The sequence below is a fragment of the Lepidothrix coronata genome, unplaced genomic scaffold, assembly GCF_001604755.1.
Source record: "Lepidothrix coronata isolate B3197 unplaced genomic scaffold, Lepidothrix_coronata-1.0 Scaffold104, whole genome shotgun sequence".
Lineage (NCBI taxonomy): Eukaryota > Metazoa > Chordata > Aves > Passeriformes > Pipridae > Lepidothrix > Lepidothrix coronata.
Genome location: NW_016690284.1, coordinates 1,331,667 through 1,358,221, shown reverse-complemented (window position 1 = coordinate 1,358,221; position 26,555 = coordinate 1,331,667). Strand labels below are relative to the sequence as shown.

Sequence of the window (26,555 nt, the reverse complement as noted above, 5' to 3'; positions counted from 1 at the left end):
ACTATGAAATTCTGGACCATTGTCTAATTGTGTCTCAACAGCATTCTGTTTGCCTGATTAAATTACAGTTTGGTAATCAAGCTTCATAAGTGTTGTTCCAGCGCCTAGAAAACATATTACTTTAAGAGGACTGTGACCCACCAAGGTCTCTTGCAATCCTTTTTCTCATTTCTCTGGGGGAAAAAAAAAAAGTGATTTATAATACCACAGAAGCAGGTATTTGCTCTTTTTTCCTAATCTTTTAATCTGTTTAAGACAGGAAAGTTTCATAATGTACAATTTCAAACTGTCAAAATTTACAGAACAAAAAGAGTCAGATGTAAAACTGGTCATAATTCACAAATATCCCCATTAAAACTGTATAATACAGACATTAAGCCACAGGTCACTTTTCTATTTTTAGGAAAGTGTGCAAAGAGCTAACTGTATAGTACACATAAATGTTAAAAGTGATGCCATGTAAGCAGGTCTGCTGCTGCTATAAAAAATAGACAAGTATAAAATTACTTCTACAAAATTGGTTGGTTTTGTTGCTTGTAATAAAAAAGTAGACTTGTAAGAACTTTCCTCCTCAACAAACAACAATATTTTGAAACCAGTGATTTTAGTTGTTATCCTGTTACACAGGATGAAACATAATTTAGCTAAATCAGAGAGTCGTAAGATCTGCTTGTTCCAGGATCAACATGTGATTGCTGAAATACACTGCCTGATGGTGTATTTGTTGAACAGCACAGTCACTGTACCACTGCAGGGTGGGATGATTACAGGTGCTTTCTCTGATACTACAAAAGATAACCTAAGAACCACAACACAGTCACTGAGCTACTCACAACATCACACTTTGCCATTTGCACTGATGCACAACCGTAAGCATTCACTAAACACTGTAAGGGTAGAGGGCATGGTTCATACACAAAAAATACTTGGTTTCATTTGGTCAGGAAAGGAGAGCGAATGAGAGGGGAAAATGTTCTCTTTTTTGGGGTTTCCCTTTGGCTTTGTCACCTCCCCAGATGGCGAACGTGGTCCAGCTGTAGAGGACTGTGTCACACTCGGCCACACACACAAGCACACAATGGGTCCTCAGCACCGGGATTCCTCTCTTGTCACTTAGTCCCACATGTGTTGATGTTCTTCCCATTGGAGGCGTCCTCCACCAGTGAGATGTGGTAATCAGTTGACAGCGTGAGGTGGGAGATGCAGCCCACCAGCCCCCGCAGGTATTGACGGTTCGTGTGCAGTGCAATTTCCTTCATGCCACCTGGGGGAAAGGCAGACATCAGAAACTCTTCATCAGCATAGGTTTCTGCTTCTGTTTGGCAGACTGCACACCCAGCAACACCATTAGCTTGCCTAGAGCACCTCAGAAGGGAATTTTGATTTACAGGTTCCTCAGTGTTGTTTTGAATACAGATTTTAAGTACTTGAAAATACAGAGGGGATAAACTGGAGGTAATGAACTGGGATGATAATTATTTATTGCAGAAACTGTAGCATCAGTAATAGCTGAAGAAGCCTGTGCCCAGATTCCTACTAAATTTGGTGTGGGGTTTGCAGCTGCCACTCACTGTTTCTCTGTGTACCTGCCAAGGGTATCACAGTGCACCCCACAGTGCATCCCCCCCACCCCATCCCAGTCAAAGAGGCCTCCTCACACTAACCAGGCTGTGGACCACTAGAGGCTGCCACGTGATGCCTCCACCTTGAGCTGGGCAGAGTTGGGACACTCTGCCTTGCAGCCAACCTTGCAAACACAGAAATTATTCTGGGTCCCAAATGTGAACAATGAGCACTCACCTACATAGAGATCCCCATTGATATTTAACTGCCTCATCTTCCCGGGGGATTTACCAGTCCTGGCACCATAATCATCCACGGTTACTTTGCCAGACTGTCCATCCCTGAAATGAAAAGCAAACCACTCTCATGTGTCCAGCCTACTACCAGGCAGAAGGAAGAGCAGCAATATCTTCCAGTGGCCAGGAGACCAAGGAAATTCAGTGCTCGGCAGGGTTCATGGAAGAGGCTTGGGACCGCTGCCAGGAAGCCCCACAGACAGTGTGTTACGGCAGACCAAACTCTTCAGGGCGATTTTTTTTTAATAAGGACTAAGATATCAAAGACCTGCAAAGGGTGTGGGACACATCTGCAGATAAGAAAGAGCTGGGAAAGAAGTAAATTGCACAGCTAGAGCAGAGAGCAGGATGGACAGCTTCTGACCTGTTGTTAAAAACCAAATCTAATATTAAAAATAAACAGCAGAAGCTTCAACAGAAGGGAAAAACCAGGCAAACTGAGATAAAACATACTAAGAGGCAGTTTTGCTTCTTACTAGTGCCTTTTGGCCACTTCCATTCTAAGTATGGTCAAAACCAGCACTGACATAAAAGCCACTTGGTATTCTCACTGAATTTGGTGACAAGTTGTGCTAATGTCAGACTGTGATTTCCAGGGAACCAGCATCTCATGAAGAGAGGCATGTGTGCTTTCTGTGCTGGGCACAGTTACCTCCCATTAGGTAATGAGTTATAAATATCAGTTATATATACACTGCAAGATGTCTATACCTCCTCCAAATAGTCCATGCTCCAGTGCTTGTGCCAGCCCATAAAATGCTCACTAGGGAATTTCAAAATGCAGACATTAAAGAAAAATACTTTTAATCCAAATGGTATGGGTTTAAGAGAATGTCTGTCACAGCCCCAGAATAGCCCTGCATGACTTTGGCAGCCTGCCTTGAGCTGTGCCGTGTTGGCACTGCCACCTCCAATATAATAATCTTTGTGTACATCATCCTGAAACAGCGAAGTTGCTAACAGTTCCACTCCTAAGCCGTGTCTGATTGTGGAGCCACAGTGATTCACACCCAACCAGCATCCAGACACACCAGCCAGCATCTTTAATGGCAGGGTGGCTCCAAAACACCTCCCAGATGAAGCATGTCTGCTTACCGAACAGCTTTGACCCTGTGCCACCGCCCATCGCTGAAAGAGCCGTTCACCATGATGGAAGCAATCCCGCTGCCCAAATTGTAGCTACAATTAAAAAAAAAAAATCATTAAAATGTTGCTGCCTCCCTCACAAGGACCAGTTGCCTGCCAAGTTGCTCAGGCATCCTTACTCCCTTACAGCTCAGGTTCTGGGGCAACCATTGGAGTCCTTTGGAATAGTCCCAACAGCAGTGCTCTTATTTTACAAAGTCAGGCTCACAGAGGAGCAGTCAATATTCCCTCCTCCCCAGGTCAGAGTGGGTAGCATCACCACCATACCATGGGAACAAGAAGGGAGCCTCTGCAAGGCAATTCCACTCTGAAACAGGGGATTATGAAGGTCAAACCTTCATAATGGGAGAAACAGTGGGAAGTTGCAAACAAGGTTAATAAATACATCATTACAAAAGCAAATTGGCACAGAATCTATAACAAATTGACAACTCATCTGAATTATAGACAAGGTTAAGACCTTTTAGAATGGATGAAGCCTAATAAATAAATGCAGAGATAATCATGAAGTTTCCTGCTTCTGCTGCCACCCTAATTATTTATTTGTGTCTGATTCTACTAAAATTATTCAGCAGACATAGCATCCCCATCATGTTTACACTTCAGGCATCTTAATTTCTAGGTTCCAGAAGTTTGGGCCACCCTTAATAAAGGGGAAGTAGATGATACAACACAGCGAGCTATTGGGTGCTCAGCTGCCTAATCCAGCAGGATGAACTAGCCAGAGTCAGCTGCTGCCAGACTTCAGCCCATACCAAGCAAAAGAGATTAAAATCAACATTGCCTCTTCAAAAAGGCTGAACATGAAGTTAATTCATGGCCAGGATAAGGTACTTGAGAAGAGCACATAAAGTCATGAGCTACCCAGAGCAAAATGGTTGCCCTGAATTTGTTTCTGCCCCAGGGGTTTAAGTGAGTCTCAAGCAAAAATCTCCTTTTAACACAGGATACAGATACCAGTCCAAGTCAGAAGCTACAGAAGAATTTAGGTGTTTAGGATTGTATCAAGGTGTTTGTAAAAATGAGATTCATATCCCTTATGAAAGGGGATCCCTTACAACAGTGATATAACTTTCCACAGAAGCAGGAAGCAACAGAAAGGATTTACAGCAGCAGGTACGTTGTACAGGGAGTAATGCCATAGAAAATGGGAAAGAAAAGATAGGTTTTGGATTTCAAACTGGACCAGAACACAAATGTCTAAACTTGGGCTACAGAAAAATGCTTCCAACCAATTCGCAGCCCTGATATTCTACTGACCTCACCTTTCAAAAGGCCAAAAACTAGCATAAAGATCAACCTTTCTGAATGACCATTTTTTTTCTGCATTTATCCTTTCACCATCTTCTTTGTTGCCCTCCTTCAGTATGCAGTGACTGCTTATGAGAGTTTTACTTCTGGAAATTAATTTTTCATGTTCCTAAATGTAAAAGGTACAGTAAAATTTCAGTAAAATTCAGGTGTTTTCTCCTAAAACCTTTGTGTATCTTCATGTCTGAGGAAGAGCAACAACCTTAATAGAAAAGGCACTGTGTCTGGAAAAATGACAGAATACAGTAGCCGCTTACTACCATGCATATCAGGCAGACAGGCTCTTCCAAAGACATTTAAACAGTGTGCAATTTCTGCAGAGTCACTGCCTTGCTTATACAACAGTGAGGAAACTAAGCATTTTTACAAAGTTAACCACTGAAAATCTCATTTTAAAAAAGCTTAAAAGAAATTAATTTAAGTAGAAATGTGCAACTTATCTATGTATCCATGGTAACAAATGACAGCCAAGTAAAGTAAAAGATGGCTTCAAATTAGCTTAAATAACAAAATCTTTGCCATTTAATCAACAGTGTCTCACAACAATCCATAATAAAGACTACATTAGTAGTTTGCTGTTTCAGTACTTGTCTTGCACAACCTAAAAAGGAATCAGAGGAAAGACAGGGCTTTCAAAAGACAGGAGGCCCAAAAAAGCATCACGCAAAAAGTTGCAGAGTCTGCCTGAGTGCCTGTAAGGGAGAAAGAGGTTCTGGAGCAAGAACCCACCATTTCCCAATAGTCCCCAACTTCAGCATTTTGACAGCAGCATTATTTCTTAAATGACCAATTCTGTGCATGGTGGCACCAACAAGGCCTGGTGATAGCTGTGTGTGTGTCACAGGGTAGAATATCTGGGGGCTTGAGATGGCAGAAGCCCTGCTCCCATGTGCACTCTGGCAAAGAATGAGCCCACAGTGAGCACTGGCATCAGCAGTTTGTCCTTGACCCCTGATCCCTCTGCCAACACTACTCTGCTCTGCTTAATTAAGATGGTGAGTGCTTCAAGAAGCATGATCCCCTCGTAAGGTAACTTTTAGATAATAACAACAAAAAATTATGTTTTAAAAATTGGGAGAGAATATAAATGATGCAAAGCTTGCAGCATGTTACCTGTTCAACTCACATCCTTTTCTAGACAGCAAATGGGACCCAACACTGAACAAAATCTTGAGGTTCTGAGTGTATCACACTATGCCAAAGGACAAGTGCACTGGATGTGTTGTGACAACTCCTTCAAGCCCTGAGTGTACTGTGTGCTACACAAATATGGGAGAGGAATTTTACCTGAATATTCAAATATGGGAGAGGAATTTTACCTGAATATTAAAGCTCCTTCCTGAAGGCCTAGAGAGATGAAATCACTGTTAGCTCGCATGGGACTGTTTCCCCTCCACATCAAAAGTCCTTCCTTCATGGTAGTTTTAAATCTCATGAACACGTTCGTTCTTGTTCCTGATACCCTGTTTAATGTGGAAGAAAATACAGTAAAATAGTGAACTAGGACAGTCTTCTTTCAAAAAAAATCATAAAAGATCATGCAGCATTTCTTCTTTGCTGGTCTTGTGGGTTGCTGTCTTGCAACACACCTACATCCTGATGTGTGAAGGATTCTGGTTCACATCCTCATTTCCAGCACTTCAGTGAAAGGGAATTGAATTTGTCCCTCCAGAATCCCAAACACAATAGATACTAGGTTATTCCACACAAATAAGAGAAAATCCTTTTCTCCTCAAGCCTGGTGTGAAATTCCAATAAGCAAATTTTGAGAATTAGCCAGAAGACAGTGGAAGAAGCATAAGAAGACCAAATCAGGAAGTCCCAGTAGGTGAGAGCTACTGAGTTGCAGGTTAGGACATTGGTGAAGCCTCCTTTAGTCAGTGGCTGAAATATAGGCAGATGGATGAATTTGTTGAAACAAGCCACAGTGTGCTGGGGATCTTCTAGAGTACACAGCAGCCAAAAAAAAATAATTTTGAGGATGTAAATGTTAGGCTAAAGGAGGAGTTAAAGTCCTCAATCTCTTTAAAGATACAGGTTCTGTATGTCTGTTTTTGCTCTAAGGAAGCATGCACCAGTCCATGTCAGATGTATGCATGCCATTTCTCTACAGGCTGCAAGATGCTCAGATAACTGAGCTGTAAGGATATGCATTTAAAATGTATTTTTTCCCTGAAATATAGAAATATGGGAAATATGGGAAATACAGCTTAAAACACCTAAATATACAACAGCCTCCCACATGAGGGTCCTAGCATTATAACAGTTAACAAAACAGAATATTTCTGTTCACAGCAGATACATTACCTTTTCAGGATATCTGGATTATCATATGTGAGGTAACTGCGACCAATAAATTGTGGGATTTCAATTGCTTCTGTAATGGCTGAGAAGTAAGTAAAAAAATGAAGATGAGTGTCAGCTGATATGGAAACAAAAGGAAAAAATAGAGACAAGACTTTTACTGATTTACTGCTTCATTGGCAGGCACCTGCAAGTGAAACAGAATGGAGCTGAACACAGTCAGCTTTGCAAAAAGGCACTACCAGTTCATACCTAAATGTAAGGGCAGTAGTTAAGGCAATATAAACTGCTGACAGTCCCTCCACCTACAGTCTTCATGTCTTGGGCCTAATATATTGCTCCACTGCAAATGTTAGCACAGAAGAACATGAAGTATTGGGAAAAGATTGCAAATTTTATCTTTATCTCTGTTTCCACATTATTTGATTCTCTATGTGATTTAACCTTCCCTCTTGCCACAGCTTATGCATTAACCGTCCTTGTTCATAGTCTAAGAAACTCCTCCCCATTTCCCAACAGAGCACCATATGCAGAGCACATTTGGGACCTCTCACCCTGTAAAAGAAGGCCAAGAGGCAGCACAGCCTGTGAGCTTCCCATGTTCTCCTTTAGTATAACTGACTTTGCACAGAGTGGCTGCTGTCAGTTCAGAGCTCACCTTTGGGGTGCAGTGTGGGGTGAGGCAACCTCCTGGGAGGATTTATAGGGGGTCCCTGGTCACTTTAGGTCTATTGAAAGTAACTGAGACCATGCTAAAGGCTGCATGGCAGAGGCTGTGAAGCCCCTGGTTGTGTGCATTTGACACTGCAGTGCTGCCTTGGAGGGTATTTTGCGTGTCCCCCACAGAGCATCTTCTATGTCTCTAGAGACAGCCCCAGGTACCCTCATGTTGTATGGCTGCTGAAACAGCAGCACACATTGCAGTCAGACCTGGAGCTGGTGCACTGCTGCCCATGGAGAAGACTTGGTAAAATAACTCAGCCGTGTGTGATATAAATCATTGAACATCCTTGATACAGAGCCCTTCAGTAGGCTGTGGAAACTGGCCTGAACAGATTTTCTGTTGAGTGAACATCCTACATTTTGTTGCTGATGTTCCATAACTGACTGCTCCATTAATATAAGCCAGTTGTATAAATTACTTAAAATAGATGCCTTCATCCTATTTTCTTCCTTAGGGCTAATCCCTTCAACTCACAGCTAATCCCATCTATATAAATTTCAAGCTTTCCAGGGCAAGGATGCTTGCTTTTTTTACACAACAGTGGCTGGCTGGGCTTTCAGAGTTCAGTGTAACATAGATACGCAACAACTGGTGTAGTCTGGCAGCCAGTAACAGCAATACGAAATTTAGTTCTAGGTGCCAAGACTGAGAATTTTAGACAGTGACAAATGACTGTTTTCATCCATAGTGAAATCAGGAAAGTTGCCTAATGTGTCTAAAGAAACCATCACAGACCATGGCCAGTCTGCAGCCTGCCAACGTCATTGGAAGATTGCAAAAGATGTGTTACACTGACCAGACATTCCTTGCCAGGTCTGACACTTTCTGCACTGGAGAGTCTCTGACCATGTCGAACAGCAGCACAGCATGAAAGGAGCCCTTGTTCCTTCATCACATCCTGCACTAGAGCCCCGCTGCTCTCGCCTTCAGCAGGGGAAGGTGCCTGTGCCATGCAGCAGCCTTTGCCCAAGCACTCTGATTTCCTCTTTAGAACTTGATATGCATTTATCTCTGCTTGCTCTTCTGTATGCTCTTCACTTGCTGCACTGAATTTGGTTGTGGAAGACCAAACAAATTTTAGCAGTACCCTTGATGCATGCGGGATCTTTGCAGCTGGGGGGGAACTGGGGCAGTAAGGAGATCTAGGATGAAACACCTCCACTCTTTGCTCATTATGATTCACCAGAGAAGCACCAAAGCTCCTCGTGACAAGGAGGAATGACTTCTGAACTGCAGGGCAGCCTGAAGTAGCACCTACCTCCACAAAACACTCAGCCAGCTGCCTGGCCCCTCTGCTCTGTGAATACAGGGACAGCTCTACAGCCACTGCTCTGAGCTTGGCAGGTGCTTTGGATGCAGTTTGAAATATCAACAGCGTGAAGTTTAAGGAAGTACTACATAACCTTAGAAAATATTTTGGCTTATTGACAGAAACTTGCAAGGCTTAATGGAAACCCAGCACCCAGACAGACACACAGTGACAGAGCAGTTTTCACATAATTTGCAGTACTTACTGTTTAGGCAGTAACTTCCACACTCTGCAATGAGTCAGCACAAAACAAAACAAGAACATTCTGGTTTTATTATTCTAAAGCATAAAAATCTCCCTTAGTCTAGTTTCATGCCCACATTTCTGCAAATGTGTAATCCCCCACTTATCATTTTCGTAAGTGACTACAATCACCCATGAAGGTAGCACTCTTTTGTTATTGTTTTGCCCCAAGTATTTATGTTTGCCCACTCAAAACATTCAAAGGTGCAGACAGTTAGGACCAGCACCAAACCCTTCTGCTAGTCCTAGCTTTCAAATCCCAGTGACTTACAAAGATTTACCCAGCTATCAGCTCTAACCAGGAAATTATGAACATTTAACCAGCTCTAAACAGCACTTTGCTGTTCTACTCCATCTTGTAATTAAGTACAAAAATACCTTTAACACTCACCACAACTTGAACAATACAAAACCTAACAATGCCAGCAGAAACTCTATTGAATCCTCCATTACAATATGAATCAATATCTCATTTACCTCACACCAGCATTATTTGAGTTTTTAAGTGGTGTGTATAATTTTGAAGAATGATGTGTAGTCCCTCACAAGCACAAGGTTTTTAAGAGTGTGGAGTTACAGCAGCTCACCAGAAAGAAGCATGGAGATAGCACCTTCATGTCACATAGCTTCTGAGTGCACTAACCAAAACCCTGTTCTGAAACAGAAGTGGATACAGATGTGCATCCTGCCTTTGCCACATCTGAACCCCACCAAAGAGACACAGATAAGGATTATTTTGAGAAACCTGTTTCAGGTTGTCCTCATCAAGGCTGTCATGGACTGAGTTTCAGGAGGGACTTCCATGCTCTCTGCACATCCATTAGCAAAACCTTGGATTTTCGGTGGCAGCTGAAGCTGCACAAGTGCAGGGAGGGTGAGCTGCACCGGAACAGGAGCTACAGGTAGCCAGGACAGAAGGCAGGTGACTTGTGTTTTTGGACACTTTAAAATGAATCAAGGTTGGATTCACATAGGAAGCAGCACCCAGCATCCAGCTGTCATAGGCACAAGGTGCTTCAGTCTGTCTCTGAAAGCCTAGACGCTCATTCAGCTGACAACAGAAACCAGTAGCACTGCTTGCACCACGAGCTTGGCACACTGCTCCCAGGGCTCAGCACAGATCAGGAGCCCAGGAGTGGTGAGGAGCTCTGGCACCAGCAAATGGACAAGAGTTCATCAAACAGACAGGGAGTCAGAGACACTGAAACTGCAAATCATTCCCTTGCCTTTACTGCCTTTGGAGATGTCGGTACAGCTGCAGATACTCCTGACTTGGAGTCGGGAGTTTAGCACCCTGTACATACCTAGAAAGCCAAAATTCTAATTCTCCCTCCTCCCCACAAAGTAGACAGGGTAAATGACGTTGGTTTGGCTATTAGTTAGACCACAACAATGTAAGCAAAGGGGTTGCTTGCATTGTATCTTAATAAAATGCTTTTGTTTTAAGATGTTGTCTGTTATGAAGAAAAGGCCAATCTATTCATCACAGTTTAACCAGAACCACTACTTTTAACTTTGAAGTCTATGCCTGTGAGAAATGAAGCAGTGGGGCAGTGAGACCTTTCGAACTGAGTTTACTGTTACATTACAAAACCGTCCCTTAGGAGTTTTTCAAGACCAAGCCTGACAGAAGGGAAACATCTCCATCTAGTGGAATAACCCAAGGCACATTTTTCAAAACACTTTTCATGCGATCTTAACACTTTTCTGAATCTAGGGTTTGAACTATTACAGTGGCTCTGAGGAAAGACGAGTAACATGCACGTAGGTGAGTCTTCCTTCTTGGTTGTCTCTTTTGCCATACCAAGGTAGTGTCTGTGCAGATGATGAAATTACTATTAGAGTAGTCAGTGTCTAAAACAGTACTAGACCTTTTTTTGTATGAGAACAGTGTTTGCTGTCAGACCCACGGATAAAATTACAAGGGTTATTGATGCTTGTGCTTCAGGATGTAACACAATTGCTGGCTGGAGGACACTGTCAGGAATTCCCCCTTTGTATATCACTGCATAACTAGGGGGTTTATGCAGTTGGCCACCACAAGCAACCAGATACCAGGTTACTATCTATGGATCACAGCTCTGTGCTGGGATAACAGTTACCATATTCCTAAACAACAAAACAAATTCTTCCCTGGGCACATGGAAAGTGCACAGATGCAAAGGGAGCTCTGGCCTCCAGGCTTTCTATTTCAAGGGATGTTTAAAACAGCAGTTGTAGGTGGTAAATCTTTCTTATTTTTGCAGTCAGCTCCAGATTTCTGGGTTGAAATGCAGCCATCATTACCTTTTTGGCAGTGTTGCCCATCGAAGCCCAGGGGACAGTCACATTCATAGCTGTCCTTCTTGGGAACGCAGGTGCCTCCATTTGCACATGGTGAGATCACACAGGGGTGGGCAGCATTTGCTAGGTTGATGCCAAAAGTGAAATCCTGTTTCACATCAATTGTTCGGTCATTCAAGACAATCTATGTGTTAAAAAAAAAGGAAAAGGTAGGAAAACACATTGTAAAAATTCCAAAATTTACAGTATTGTACTGCTGGTTAGAAGACTTCTCTAGAAGATGTCAGAGAAATGTAACTCTCAAAACTTGGCCCAAATGCTATTTCTTGTAATGTGTGTTTTCCAGTTGTAGAGGTCCAGCTCATCCTGTTGCTCACCTTGACCCACTGAAGATTAATTTCTCATGTGTAGTGTGACACAGCCTTGGGCAACCCCCTTATGGGGTGAAGCTGTGTGGGATTTACCACGCTTGTGTCTGAATACTGGTAGAGTGCTTTGTAGCCAAGCCATGAGCTAGGATGGTAAAATTAGATGAGCACTGCTGAGGAAAAGCATTTCTGAGATCAGGAAACCTCTCAGGAGATGAATGTTGACAACAGAAATACTAAGCGGAATAGCTTGTTTTTTGCATTTTCTATTGCTTTCTAGTATCTCATCTTGCCTGGAAGAAGCTTGAGTTAAGATGAATGAAAAATATAAATAATGACTTCACAAAACTGGTTTTATGTAAATGGAAGAGAACTGCTAAATGGTGGGATTTTCCTAATGTGTCAGAAATATATGTTCTCCAAATTAAACCAACATTTGTATAATCTCAGCTGATATCTAGGCAAGAGAGATTACATGTGAGTACGGCGTCTGGTCTCAGCTACATCAGAAACAGTCCATCTTCACAAACAATAGATTTTTAAGGCCAAAAATTAAAAAGGTAATAGTCACTCTGTCTCCTGGTAACTCAGACAATGCACTCTAGGGGATCCTAGTGGGAGAAGGGTTTGCATCAAGCATATATGCTCTATTTGAAACAGCCACGCACAACTCTAACAGCAGAAAAACATCCAGTCCCATCATATAGATGAACCAGGGAAGACTTCACTCCCTTTTCAGCTTCTTTCTAAGTTTTGGCTACGTTGTTCCAGAGGTTAAAAAGCCCACACTCATAAAAACATGTCTTTTATTTCTGAGTTTAAACTTAGCTTCAGATTCCAGTCTTTGATTCTCATCGAGTCTTTTTCTGCATAATTCCAGCATCTTGTATCCAAAGAAACCACGTAGGAACTAGCAGACCACAATAAAGCCAGTTCTCAACCTTATCTTAGTAAACTAAATAGATTGTGATGGTAGGTCTTTCTACACTCAGCATATTTTCCAGTACTTGGTGATGTTTGTAGCTCTATTTCTATGCAGTTCTCAAAAATCCTACTATGTATAAACACAGCACAAAACTAAATGTCCCCAGTACCCAAAAGGCAGGCAATACTCTTCCCTGACATCCCATCAGGTCTCTGAGAATACAAATCCAAGACTGACAGAGTTCAAGAAGCTTTTGGATGATACTCTCAGGTACGTGGTGTGACTCCTGGGGATGATGCTGTGCAGGGCCAGGGCTGGACTTGATGATCCTTGTGGGTCCCTTCCAACTCAGCACATCCTGTGTTTCTGTGACATCCACCTTACTGAGTACATCATAGAAATAAGGGTTCACACTCAGAATTTCCCAAACCTTGTCACTGTCTTTACTCCAGGGCACAACTCCTCACCTGGTAAGTGTGACCTGTATTATCTGTTCCTAGGCTTCCTCTCTTGCACTCCGAAATGCACTGTATTTAGTCAAGTCTGCCTTCCCACTGTTGCTTGTGTGACTGACCTGTTCCTACCGGTATTACACATTCCCCCAGTTTCCCCAAACTTCATGTTTTCTGCTAGACAGCTGACACAGACAGTGAAAAATTTCAGGCCAAGGGATAACATAATTTCCACTGAACTGCAATTACTTTTCTGTCCTTGAGCAATCGTTAACATAATTCAGTACAGAGTTTTTCAAATTTTTAAATAAAAAACTATTATTAAAATTTTTTTTATTTGCTATTTGTTTGCATTAACCTGACACAAGAACTCGATGCTTTAAATGAGGATTCAGGGCCAACCTTCTAACTGTATCCAAATTATTTTAAGTATGCTTAGGACGAAAAAAATTAGTTCAGTTTGAACTTTCTTTTGATTATTTACTAGGACTGACTATGAATTTATATTTTCTAGAAAAGAACTGCACCCATGCACAGCTGACCTCATGGGAACATTATCCCTAATGTCTGCCAACAATGGAAAAGATGTCCTCCTTTCATGTGTCCCATATAAAATCGTATGAGGGGAAGGCAGTGAGGTGTGCATCTGCAGTGCAGTGTAAGAATACACGAAGGGGACTGGAATCCATTTTAATTTTTGAAACCCAGGAAGAACAAGAAGGCCAAGTGCAAGGTCCTGCAACAGGGTCAGGGTAACCCCAAGCACAAATACATGCTGGTATTAAGAGCAGCCCTGCAGAGAAGGACTTCGAGGTGCTGGTGAATGAAAAGCTGGACATGAGCTGGCAATGTGTACTTAGAGCCTGGAAAGCCAAACATGTCCTGGGCTGCATCCAGAGCAGCATGGCCAGCAGGTTGAGGGAGGGGATTCTGCCCCTCTACTATGCCCCTGTGAGATCCCACCTGGAGCTCCACATCCAGCTCCGGGGTCCCCAACATAAGAAGGACATGGAGCCCCTGGAGGGAGCCCAGAGAAGGCCGTGAATATGATCAGGGGGCTGGAGAACCTCTGCTATGAGGAAAGACTGAAAGGCACAGGATTGTTCGGCCTGGAGAAAAGAAGGCTCTGAGGAGATCTTATAGTATCTTCTGGTACTTAAAGGGGAGCCACAGGAAAGCTGGAAAGGATCATGGACAAGGAGTGACAGAACAAGGGGAATGGCTTCAAACTAAGAGAGAGTAGGTTTAGATTGGGTACTAGGAAGAAATTCATCACTGTGAGTGTGGTGAGGCACTGGCACAGGTTGCCCAGAGAAGTTGTGGATGTCCCATCCCTGGAAGTGCTCCAGGCCAGGCTGGATGGGGATCTGAGCAACATGGTCTAGTGGAAGGTGTCTCTGCTCATGACCAAGCTAGGGGGTTTGGAATGGATGATCTTTAAGGTCTTTTCTAGGATTCTAGGATTCTTTTTCACTCACAAGTATATTGGTTATGTCAGACATTTAACTGTCTTAGTGTGCATACACAAGTATTTGAGCATTTCTTCCATTTCTTTATTTATATATAATGGAAGTCTGAGAAACCGAGCTACAAACATCACCAACTTTGAGAATGCTAATATTCACATAGCTTTGTATGTCCTTCTGAATTCAATCCCATATGGCTTCTGCTCATTTATTAGTACAGTATGGAAATAAAGAGAGAGACTGGTAGTAGTAATAATTACTGGCTATTAAAGTTTAATGACTTTTCGCTGTGAAATAATTCTTTAAGCACTTTGTGGTGGGCTCCTGAGGTGAAATCCTAGATTATTTTGAACATTGCCAGTTGCATAAGGGCAAGTTTCCACATACAGTGTGCATTAGATGGGATGGAAATAAATGCCCCCAGTGTGTTTGTCTGGGCACATACCTTTTGGATGCTCCCGCTGAAGGGTTTGAGGATCCCAGAGTTCTTCTTCACATCATCATAACTAGGGACTCCACCAATAAATATTTCAGAGCTGCATTTAATCTGTGTAAAAGCCCCCTGCAAAAAACATAGAATAACATTTTATTAGAGTAGCTGGAACCATGCTTGTATCTTCAGATTAGCTTACATTAATTGTTATAGCCCTACATTAAATGCTATAAAGCTTACTTCAGTGCTTCCTTACTTCTGTTAATCGCATTTTTTAGTACAATTCTCTCAAGAAAGTCATTGTAGGACACTCTCTACTTGACTGTGCTTTATCCTGATCAGAAGTAGCTGGAAAATCTCATGTATTTCAAAATGGCAATACTGAAAGAAGAAAGAAAGGCGATTGACTCGTGTTTCCCACTGCACATCTAGCTTTATTTGCAAAGCCTTTAGGTACACTGGTGCAAATCTAGAACCCAAATAAGGTTCATAAAGCTAAAACTGGAGCAAAGTTCATCCAACAGAGACTAATTTAATGTTTCCAATGTCTGAAAAGATAACCTACAGCAAGTTATGGGGCTAAATGAAAGAAACATTGAGTTTGCATTAGGTACCAGAAGCAGTTGCTCAGGATACCTGATGGGAATAATCAGGGTCCTGGAGTGAACTAGAAGATATTTAACAGCTAACGACAGGATAACTGCATGATTCCAGCCCTGTAGAAGTTTCTGTGCTTTCTTTGTTGGCAGCTCCCAGCCAACCTCCTCCTGCAGCTGCACTGAAGCACTTAAGAGAAAAAAAAATGAGAGTCTTCATCTTAACCCACGTATCTAAAGAAGTCTTGACTGCTCCAATTGAATGTTTCTCACTCAGTTTGTTTCTTGACAGACAACTGGATGTTCAATTTATTTAAATTGAACAAGAATAGTCTAAGCTTCCCAGTTTGCTGAAAAAGCTCCTGATTATTCTGCTAACAGGATCTGAAGTCTGGTTTTCTGTCCACACTGTCCACTAGGAAAGAATAAAGGACACTTTCTAAGCAGTTCTAACCTCAGGTTCTTGAGATAAAAAAAATACCTCTGTGCTTGCATTTGAGTGCTTAGAGTGAATATCCCACTTGGTACAAGCACAATTTCACTTTATTACGAACTTGACTCACTATAATCTCTCGGTGAGTGAAGAACAAAATGCAAGTCATCAACTGTTTGAATATTTCAGCTCTTACTCTGCCCTACAAATTACTTTTGCAAGAAGACAAGAAACAATTGTCTTTTGGCCTACCTTTCCAGGACAATATTCAGAGAGAGCTAAAGAACAGGACTTCGGGCACACACTTTTCAGCATAATTCTTCTCCAGATGAAAAATTTCCTACAGCACACATTATTCAGCAGACTTAGCCACAAGTAAGTACCAAGAAAAGAACCTCCAGAATAAGTATGAACCAGACACAAAAATGTGAGTCCAGTTACATGTCAAGAACAGGTAGGGATTTCAGCTGCTTCCCTGTCATCTGAGGAAAGACTTTGCTCACAGATTTCCAGCTTTGGGCTTAAGATGTTTCCCTAATGTGTATACTTTTTTAAGCTTATAAGAGCTTCGAGAGCAGACTGTATAGTTCACTATGCAATGACTTTTACAGTCTAACAGCTCCATTCAAGACAAGTCATATCATATGCTCACCTCTGCCATCCCTTCCACTGGCTTTTGCTTGTCCACTTGTAGGATACCATTCTTCGCTGTGCGAGACACTCGCAACTCATGCCACTGACCCAGACTGACAGGTTCTTCACTCCTGTTTTAAGGGGAAGAAAACTTTCAAGTATGTAACACTTTGCCTTCCTGATATTTTGTGATGTTAAAAAGTCAAGTCCTCTGGGAGGATTTCCTAAATAAAAAAATAACCATAAGCCACTGTGATTCTTTCCTTATAAGGGCATAACAATTTTCTGAGCCACATCAGCAAAGACCATGTTCCTACAGCAAATAACAAGCACTCTAGCCTGTGTTTTAGCTACCTCTAAGCTAGTTTTTCTGTTCAGTCACTTATAATGAGTAAAGACAAATTTTTGTCTCAGCTGTACATCCTCATTTCACTAAAAGCTTCCCACTAAATGATTGGCCTAGTCCTACATCCTTCATCCTCTTTTAAAACACAACTACTTTGTGTTGGCTTATCATCTCAGTTTATGCATCCTATTACAGTGACATCTATACACACACATGTGCAGCCCGGATGCTGTACATTAACAGGAAGTAACTAAAATACAAGCCTAATGTGATGAGATCTTGGCTAGAAACAATAATCCCCAGCTGTGCAAAGTATTCACCAGTCTCAAAGGAGGCATTTTTAAACTGTTCAACTACTAGTTCAACACTGATATGAATAGCAGCCTGTATGAAGGGCAAAACCACATTTCACTTTACAAGTTTAACAGATCTTTGTACCTTGTTTTCAAATGTCATTTCAGTACACTGGTTAAAACATTTTATGTCTAAATGAGATCTTGCAGGATTCCTCCAGGAGCAATGAAAACCTGTGTTTGATTCACTGGTCAAGCTGGAAAAACCAGAAATCCTGCTATCTAGGACTCTTGGAGACTTTCTAGCGTCCAGTTAAAAAACATAGAATTTTTGGGGATGAAATAATGGTTTGTATTTTCAGGCTATTTACATTTAAAAAAGAAAAAACATTATATATTTCAAAATGAAAGAAATGAAAAAAAATGTGATTTTAAATAGTGAGTCAATAGTGATTCAAATCCTGATTCAAAAAGGTATATAATTTTGAAAATGTGACAATAACAATTTCTTTTTTTTTCTTAACAATCGACTTGAGTTTTGAAATCTTTCTGTTGTATCTATTTTGATTCTCCCAATTTTCTCAAAGCCTGTTTTTATTTATTTGGACGATGCTGACAATACTACTTGACACTTCTGAATGACACTTGGTTCAGAAAAGCTCCATAAGAAAATATCATCAAGCAATGCCAGTCACTTCATCTTCTTTTTCTTCTTCTTCTTCTTCTTCTTCTAATTTTCTCCCTCTTTTTCTACTTTTCTCCTTCTTCTTTTCTCCTTCTCCTTCTTCTTATTCTTAGGTAGCACCATTTAGGGTTTAACTACCTCGGGTAAATCAATCAGAATTTAATCACTCTGATGAAGTCAATGTATACATATAAAGGTTTGGCCACCTAGTAAGTGGTATTACAAACATTATCTTTTCTGATTAGATCATCATAATGCTAACTCACCTGCTCTGCTAGATTTAATTAGAATTAGGAATGACTGAGCCTTGCAGAGTCTTCACTTCAGAGCTGCAAGCTATTTCTTGGAATCACGGGCTTTTTGAAACAAAATTTTCTTCAGGCATTTGAACACTCCTGGCTCTTCACATGCTGTGAGGTTACTTTTCCCCATGTAAACTGAACCTTAAAAAATACACCAAATCATGAATATCCTGGTCCTGTGCATGCCTGGCCAAGGGAAATCCCAGGGGACAACAATTTCTCTTCTGAGATATCTCAACAAATAGTTCAGTTGCTGCAACCCTTCAGAATCCCTTCTCCATGTCAAGCCCCTTGTACACACTGTGTACTTCCATCCTGGAACACACCATGAAAAACACAAGCTTCACCAGCATCAGGTTTCCTACTGCTGTTGCTGACATACATAAATAAGCTTGCCTCATTCTAATTAAAAAGACATCACAGTTGTGTTCTGAATATATTATATCTAAGAGCCTGATGGTTCTAAGGAAGAGGTAGTCAGGTTGCCCAGAGCTATAGTCCCAGAGCTAAAGACAAATGGTAGGCATGAAGCAGTATGATGAAGATCAGGGCAGAATTTTAAGCGGATGTTGATCAAACCAGCATGAAAAACAGGGAATCTATTTATCTTATGTAATCACTGACAGAGCTGACAACAGGGTGTGAGTTACACATGTTATCTAGAAAAAGGAGGTGAACAGGACAACCTGACAAGTCTCAATGAAGTCGGGTTGTCTCATGAGTCTCCATTACTCAGCTATCTCACCACACTCTTTTCACCCAGTACATGTAGTTCAGGTGCTAGCTGGCATCCAGCTTGCTCTTCACCTTTCAAACAGAAAGGGGCAGTGTCCACTCCCAGGCATGTGGCTGTGGCTTTTGCCACATTTTAAAAGCCTACATCTCAGTAAAACTTTAGTCTAAAGTGTTCTGAAGTGCTACAATATTCTTGGAGAAAAAAAAATTACTTCAATGTGTTATGGTTGTTAGTAACAGGAATTAGATGACCGTAATCAGTAAAGATTGAAGGCTTTTGTAAGAAGGGCTATTCTGGGTTGGAGCAAAGGTCTACAAAATTAGCTATTTCTGCCACTTTTCAGCAAGAGAATAGAACAGGGCAAGTATGGAGTGATTCTTCCCTTGATATATCATCCTGGCTTCTGGCAACTTGTCATTTAGCAATTTCCTGAGTCAGAGGCTGCATCCGTACAATTGTGTTTGATCTCTCTCAATGGAGCTTTCTTCAAATCTGTCTAATTTTTTTTTTAACCTATTTATAGTTCTGGCATCTGTAACATGCTGTGACAATTAGTTTCCACAACTTATTTATGTGCTGTCTGAAAAGAAAAAAACAACAAAAATCCTTCTGATTCTTACATAGAAAAAAATACAGAATAATCGTTCAACTCCATGTCATACACAATTTAAAAAGCTTTATCATACTTCCACCAAACTCTTTTTCCAGGTTGAAAGATCCTGCTGTATTTGTAGAAGCTGTTTCATCCCCTCTCCTAGATATCAACACTACACCTCTTTTTTAATTTTGCTATTTTTTTCTGAAACGAACTGACCAAAATAGCAGCAAGTTTTCAAGACAGGGTGCATTGTGGGTTTTAGCAGAGGCATTGTTCCTTATTCCATTCCTAATAATTCTCTGCATTGTACTCACATTTCTGTACTTGCCTCTGAGCAGTTAGCTGTTGCTTTCACAGAACTATCCATGACAACTCCAGGATCTGTCTGACAACACTAACTGTTTTTCCACAGCTGTACATTGTTAGGCTTGTGCATTATTTTGCATTTGCTCCCTTGAAATTTCATCTCTTATTTTGTCATCTGAATAGGTTTGTTTTCTTGAGTACTCATTCAGTGTAAAATCAGTACATTTCTCCTAATTGCAGTATAGTCAAAATTCCTGATGTCCATCCACAGGAGTCATTGGTATGCAAGACTTGCAGGCAGTGTACACATTTTGTATAAGCTTTATATAGATTATTTCAAATATCAAGTCAGACTGGTCAAACTGGCAGACTCCCGGACCATACCCAACATACTGAGTGCCTCTGTTCAGCCCATCTCCTTTTCAGAAAGCCTAGAAACAGCTGCCTGGAAACTGGGCACTCAGTTACGCAGAGAGGGAGAGCAGCCCGTTTTGAGGCACTTCGTTGTTCCTGTCCTAGACATTAATTTTGGAATGCAATGAATCATTCTCAAAATGTCTGTCTTTATCTGGAAACCTGGGGAACTAATTTAAACCACATCTCTTAGACAGCTTACTTTATATAAATTGGAACCTAGCCTCGGGTTCCCAAAAACCAGCACTATGAGGAAGTGGAGAGACCTGGAGATATACCTTCTTGTGTCACCTTCACCCTGGTGCTTACTGCCTGGAACTCAAAATCAGGGTGGAGGACGCTCACAAAAGTGCCAATATTATGAAATCCTGCGGTAGAAAACATATGGATAAAATCCCCCAATTAGCTATGGCACAATGTCATGGAGGCAAGAAGGGAATTTGTGCAATACCATACGGACACAAAAGTAGCATCTACAGTAAGGTGGTGGCACTGATAATAAAGCTTTGAAACATAAACCACTATAGGAAGAAAATCCTCTCCCCCTGAATACAGTTTTAGCATTTCTCTGCTAGGCACAGAAGTAGGCACCAGAGAGCAGTGGGCTCACACGCCTCATCATAGCCTGTTACTCTTTCCAGCCCACTCCTCTCCCAGATTAGCACCATTGCACTGTTGGAAAGGAAACATAAGCAACACCATTTACCTGATAACAGCTGTTCCTGAGCCACAGTCGAACCTGAATTCCACATAACCAGCCACCATGTTAATGGAGAGGAAGTCCTTGCTGTCTGTGTCGTAGCTGTACAAAAGGACACCAGTCTCTAAATCTGGACGAAATGTCAGCTCAAACTCCATGAAGGAAAGGTAATTCTGTGGTTCCAAGGGCCAGGGTGTGCTAGCAAATGATCTTAAGGACTCGTTGAACTGAGGTATGGCCAAGGTGAGTGCTGGAAATCCAGAAATCACAAGCAGGTCACTTGAGGCTCAAATGTAAAAGACTGACACTTACCAACCAGTATCAATTCCCTTTGCTAAGGAAAAGCTAACATTTAGCAAAACAACCTCAAAATTTTGTCATTGAAATTAAAAAAATTTTTTATCTTAGCCAACACCGCTTAATTCCCTCCTTTTCCAGGGACATATTAGTACTATGAAACATCACATTTCTTTTCTTTAGTGATTCACCATAAGGTTTTTCAAAGTAGGAAGCACACAATGGGTGATGGCATGAAAAGTTCTACAGCATAGAAAATAATGCTACATGTATTTTGCTATTTGTATCTCTCTGATTTTAGCAGGAAATTGCTATTGTGTCCTTTACATTTCAGAATATACAACTGACACCGGTTTTAGGAGAAAAGTGGGTATTTTTTTAGAATTAATGGTCAGCTGTGGAGTGGTACATTATTTTAGCTTTTGAAAAGTAAGTTTGAGATGCCTAATTACCGTTAGTTTAAATAAGCAAAGAGGTTTGAGAATCACTGATTATGTAGGAGCTGGAGGTAGCTCCAAAGTGGTGAGGGAAGGGTTTCAGTATGTGACTGTAAAAAGATGAAGTAATAAGTGCTCTCTTCTGTCCGTGTAACAGCACAAGACCTCCTCAGATGTCTCTATGTGGAAAACACATTGAACACTAAATAACACATAGAAAGAAATAGAAGCATTCCAGCACCCACTCACCTTCTTCACAATGATGACCTTTAAATCCAAGAGGGCAAAGGCAAATGTAAGAATCTGCTTTGCTCGCAGTACAGGTACCACTGTTGATGCAGGCTGCCTCATCACAGATGCCACTGCTACACTCACCTAAACACAGAGTCAGAACACCAATTTATCAGAGAAGTTTGCCAGAGAAGATTTATTTAGCTGTTGAACATCACTACTGACTAATGAAATATGCTCTCCTGACAGAATTCTTTCCCATTTTGTCAAATGGTATACAGTTAAGACAAAGTAATTTGATTTTTAGTATTTTTTCTCTTAATACTAGACCAGCAAGAGACCTTACAAATAGCAAGAAGTAGCCGTTACTACAAACCATAGCAAATATAGTTTTCAATCATTCCCTGCATTACTTATCTTCTGCTTTCTTCCTATTTCCTCATTAAAAAAAATTCTCTAGATTGTTTACAAGCACTGTGACTTGTTTAATTTCAATTATCTTAAGTGCTTCTTTGTTCACTGTGAATCCATGTCATGCTGAGCATGGAAGGTGTTAATCATCACCAACTAATCTTATTAGCCAAAATTAGGTTGGCAACCCTCTTGTCTGAACTAAAAAGGATCCACATCATCAGCATATGTGCTTTTTAAGAAGCATTTCTACTATGCTGGCACATCAACTGAAATAACAAGGAGATTATTTCTTCTTGCTGGAATTAGGCTGAAATTGTTGTAGAACAAATAACTTACTAATTTTCTTCTTAAAATTGATATCTATAAGTCAGATTATACAACAGTTAAATGTACATTTGATTGAAGTTCTTGTTGATTTTGCTTGCTTTCTCCTTTATTTAAGTTTCCGATCAAATAATTCTCTCCTTGTCAGTAAATAACAAACTGATCATATACATTAAGAAAACTCAAGTAAGATTTTTGTGGTGTAAAAATGTAAGCACACATTCAGAGGGACAAACTAAGAATTTCACATTTATTTTGAGGCACATTGAAGTATCATCTCTGACATGACGAAAGTTTAATGAGGCAGCTCTGAAAATAGACACTGGGGAATAGTTTTTTTTTATCTGAGATGACTGAGAGAAGTCTTACAAAACTATTGCAGTATTTGGGGTTTTTTAAAATACAGTATTCTGATTGTAAGGATGGTCTCCAGACCAGGATTTTACACATCTTCAATAATGTGCTGGTGCTAGTAGAGCCCCGGCTTCACAGTTTGAATTCCCATCCCATAGCCAGAAAGAGAACCACAGACAAGTATGCAGATGTCAGTGGCTGATGTGCTGGTTCATCCTGATCACTCTGCTGTTGGCAGTGGAAAACAACCTTTTCTCACTGACTCAGGACAGAGGCAGTAACAGCTCTCAGGTCACCTGGTATAACGCCCTGCCAGATTAGGCTTGTCTCATATTGCACATCTAAAAATCTCCCGCCAGCCCATTTTTCATTGTATGGAGGGAAAGTCTGTGTACAGCTGTCGTGACACAGGGCTCCAGGGCTAACTTGAGGAGCACAAACAAAATATACAAGTACCCCACAAGGGAAACAAATGTTCTTTCTCTGTGGAAGGGGACAATTATGTCTGCCCCATACCCAGCCATGGGAGAAGGGATGCTCACAGTGCTCATTGACCTATGTTTCTCCCTTCTAGTCTATATTGTAATGGCCATAAGTGAATCAAAGCGGGACAGCTATCTTGTCTCAGATCTCTCACATATTCATCAATTATAGTGACACTAACAGAAGTGATTAGGATTAGCTCTATTTTATAGACAATGAAACAGAGCCAAGACCTGTGTGTAAACAAGGATCTCAATGTATCAAGTGGAAGGCACAAACAGAAAACTAAGACAATGCTGATCTTTGCTGCACTTGCTGCACTCTTAATCAGTGCTGGCAGTATGGTCAAACAGCAAAGCTAAAGTTGTTGAGAAACAGAAAAGGACAAGGAAGATAACAGTAATGGGACAAGTCATGGAATCACTGGTGTGAGAAACAGCTTGAACTGGAGCAGTCTTGGTATTTAAGGACAGGCTGCTCTCCCATTATCTCAGTGACTTATCACCACAACCTTTGGGCCAGCACAGGTGACTACACCGAAGAGGGAAATCTCGAGTCTGATGGCTGCATATGTTTGGCTGCAATGGCAGATGAAGAAGGAGAGAAGCTGCAGCAGGAGTCCAGGGTCCTGCTGTGCCTGCTCTGAACCACAAGCCCTGCCTCCCCAGTCCAGTGGGACTTCTGCTACAGCCAGCAGAGGCGGCGCAGGGGCAGGATGGTCCCCTCTCCTCCCCACCCTCAATTCTGTGATCCATGTGCCACAACACCTCTGATTTATATACATTTTGCTAACAGAAAGAAAACCAAAAAACCAAAAACTGGCTAGCAAAAGTCATCCCTAAACCCTAGCAGAGTTTACTTGCAGGTTTTTTGTGTTTAACTTACATGACGTATTGTTTGCAAGTCTCTTCTGGTACAGTTTCATATGAATGTGTGCAGTCATGTAAGGACAGTAAGGCTTTATCACTCAGTTTCAAGTCACACATTGCAGAACACAGCATTTGTTTTTACTGATGTTGATTGTTAATGCAGTAGTATGTGGAGCATTCATGGATGGGAATGAAGCTAGCTGCAGCCCAAAAGCCCATAGAGATTAGGGCTCAGGGAACTTCAGCAGGGCTTTCATCTATCTAAAGTCCATAGATTCTCATTCTATCGTGAAATTACACTCTGCTTCCAAAGTCTTACTCTTTTCAGCAACTGTTTCTTGGGCCACTCTGTTATTCCCCTGTATAGCACAGAAGTTTGATCATGGTATCTAGAGAATACACAGCAATTGTTAAGAAGTTTCTTATTAGTCGCTTCCTTCTTGAGGTGCCAAATGCACAGCTAAGAAGAGAAGAAACATGACTTTGTGGTTGAAGCATGGCACAGAGAGTTCAGTGATATGGCATCTATTTCTTGCCTTCACCACTTGCTCTCTAACTTGGGTTTACTCTTAAACTGTTTAGACTGGGAGGTCATTAAAGCAAGGATTTTATTGTCCTGGGGTTTTTTTAACTTCCCATTACATGGATGAAATAGATTAGTAAGTAAAACAGGACTAACCAATCAGCTTCCCTAGTTCTCCATCTTTTAATCTGTGAAGGGGAGACAATGCTATAATACCACTTCACAAAGCTGCTGAAAGTATTTATTCCTAGCTATTTTCAAATCATACCGTGGCTCTGGAAAGTAAAACAATGGATGGCAGTCAGGAAAGCCTATTTGCTTCAGCAGTGATGGGGTTTAATGGGGAAAAGCCCTCTGTAACAGCCACAGTGCTGCTGTGGGTCTGAGATATCCATGTACCGCTTTGGACAAGCGCAATAGTATCCTTAGGCAAAACACATTTTTTCTGATCCATATAGTTTCAAATACAACCTCAGCATACACACTATTGATTTCTGATGACATGACCATGTCAGTCAGGAGCATGAAGAAGCATCCTGAGAGATGCTGGCAGAAATATTGGTGCAAACGTAACATCAGCAGCATGGAGATCACTGTTTGCTCATGAAATATAGTTTTACTATTTATTATGCACAATAACTGTGCCCACAAAAGATTTACTTATGCAGTGTGATTCTACTGTGCATTCTACTACAGACACACCACAAGCAATGTGCACAGAATAAAACCAGGCAAAAAACAGAGACTGCACCTTACATCTATCAAACCTGGACCATTGTTTCAACAGGCTAAAAAGTAACCCCTGGTTAATCACTGATTAAAGAACCCCATACCATTACACTTACCGACATCAGCACCACTGAGAGCTTTCCCTAATGGCCAGGGTCTCATATCAATTATCTTTCCATTGATGCTGAGTGACTGGACGCAGCCCTGAAACCCACGGTTGGTGCCTGTGGCCCTGACCAGCCAGTACACGCTGGGAGCACCGCCAACGTAGAAAGGAGTCTGGAACGTAATTTTACTGTATTGGCCCTGCAGGGAAAACAGAGCACAACACTCTGTATAACAGACGTAACATAGGATATTAAGCCACAGTCATTACAATAAATTTTTTTCTTCCACAAAGAATTGTGTCAGGGAATAAGCGGATTGCTTACTGGTAATTCCTCTCCATTAGTCATTCCTCAAATCAGTCTACCATTTTAAATAAACTTTTTTGCACCTGCATCCATCAGACTACTACAAGCACAATAACAAAAATCACTATGTTTTGAGGAGAGATTGTGATATGACTTTTGCTGCAATTTTTTTCCTTTACTTTTGCCAAAATTATTTGTCTTCTAAACATTAAACCCTGAGGGACAGAGACCAATGTGATATTGCCTTTTGGACAGAAACCAGCAAGTGTTTACCATTGAATAATAATGAAATGACAAAAAACAAGAGTAAAAAAAAAAAACAAGAAAAGGCAAAAACCAATAAAATTACCACTTGAGAAGGGTTCTGCTCACTTTGCCAGTGCTAAATTTAGTGCCCACCTTTTTTGAGGGGCATTAACAAGCCTACAGAAATGTACACATACAAGTTTACTAGCACTGCTACAGTGCACAGGAAAGAACAAAAAATATCAAAAAGCAACTGAACCTTTTTGGACCATTGAATCAAACTCTATGCCATTGTAGGCAACAGAGTCACAGTTCCTTCCACAAATTGATCAAGATACGTCTTTTGCCTCCTCCCCAGCGGTTGCTTCAA

At 41.2% G+C, this 26,555-nt stretch overlaps 1 protein-coding gene across 1 annotated transcript in view; it reads right to left on the bottom strand.

Annotated features, from left to right (window-relative positions):
* Positions 1-226: 226 nt before the first annotated feature.
* Positions 227-26,555, bottom strand: part of EGFLAM (EGF like, fibronectin type III and laminin G domains) — a 73,224-nt gene continuing 46,895 nt past the window's right edge. Inside the window, exons 13-23 of the mRNA XM_017823687.1 lie at positions 25,643-25,832; positions 21,849-21,974; positions 20,872-21,115; positions 16,505-16,616; positions 14,836-14,952; positions 11,183-11,363; positions 6,624-6,702; positions 5,636-5,779; positions 2,955-3,038; positions 1,801-1,904; positions 227-1,264 (exon numbers count right to left, since the gene is read on the bottom strand). Of these exons, the coding sequence (XP_017679176.1) occupies positions 1,110-1,264; positions 1,801-1,904; positions 2,955-3,038; positions 5,636-5,779; positions 6,624-6,702; positions 11,183-11,363; positions 14,836-14,952; positions 16,505-16,616; positions 20,872-21,115; positions 21,849-21,974; positions 25,643-25,832 (1,536 nt within the window). The 3' untranslated portion in view covers positions 227-1,109. The remainder of the gene's footprint in view (positions 1,265-1,800; positions 1,905-2,954; positions 3,039-5,635; positions 5,780-6,623; positions 6,703-11,182; positions 11,364-14,835; positions 14,953-16,504; positions 16,617-20,871; positions 21,116-21,848; positions 21,975-25,642; positions 25,833-26,555) is intronic.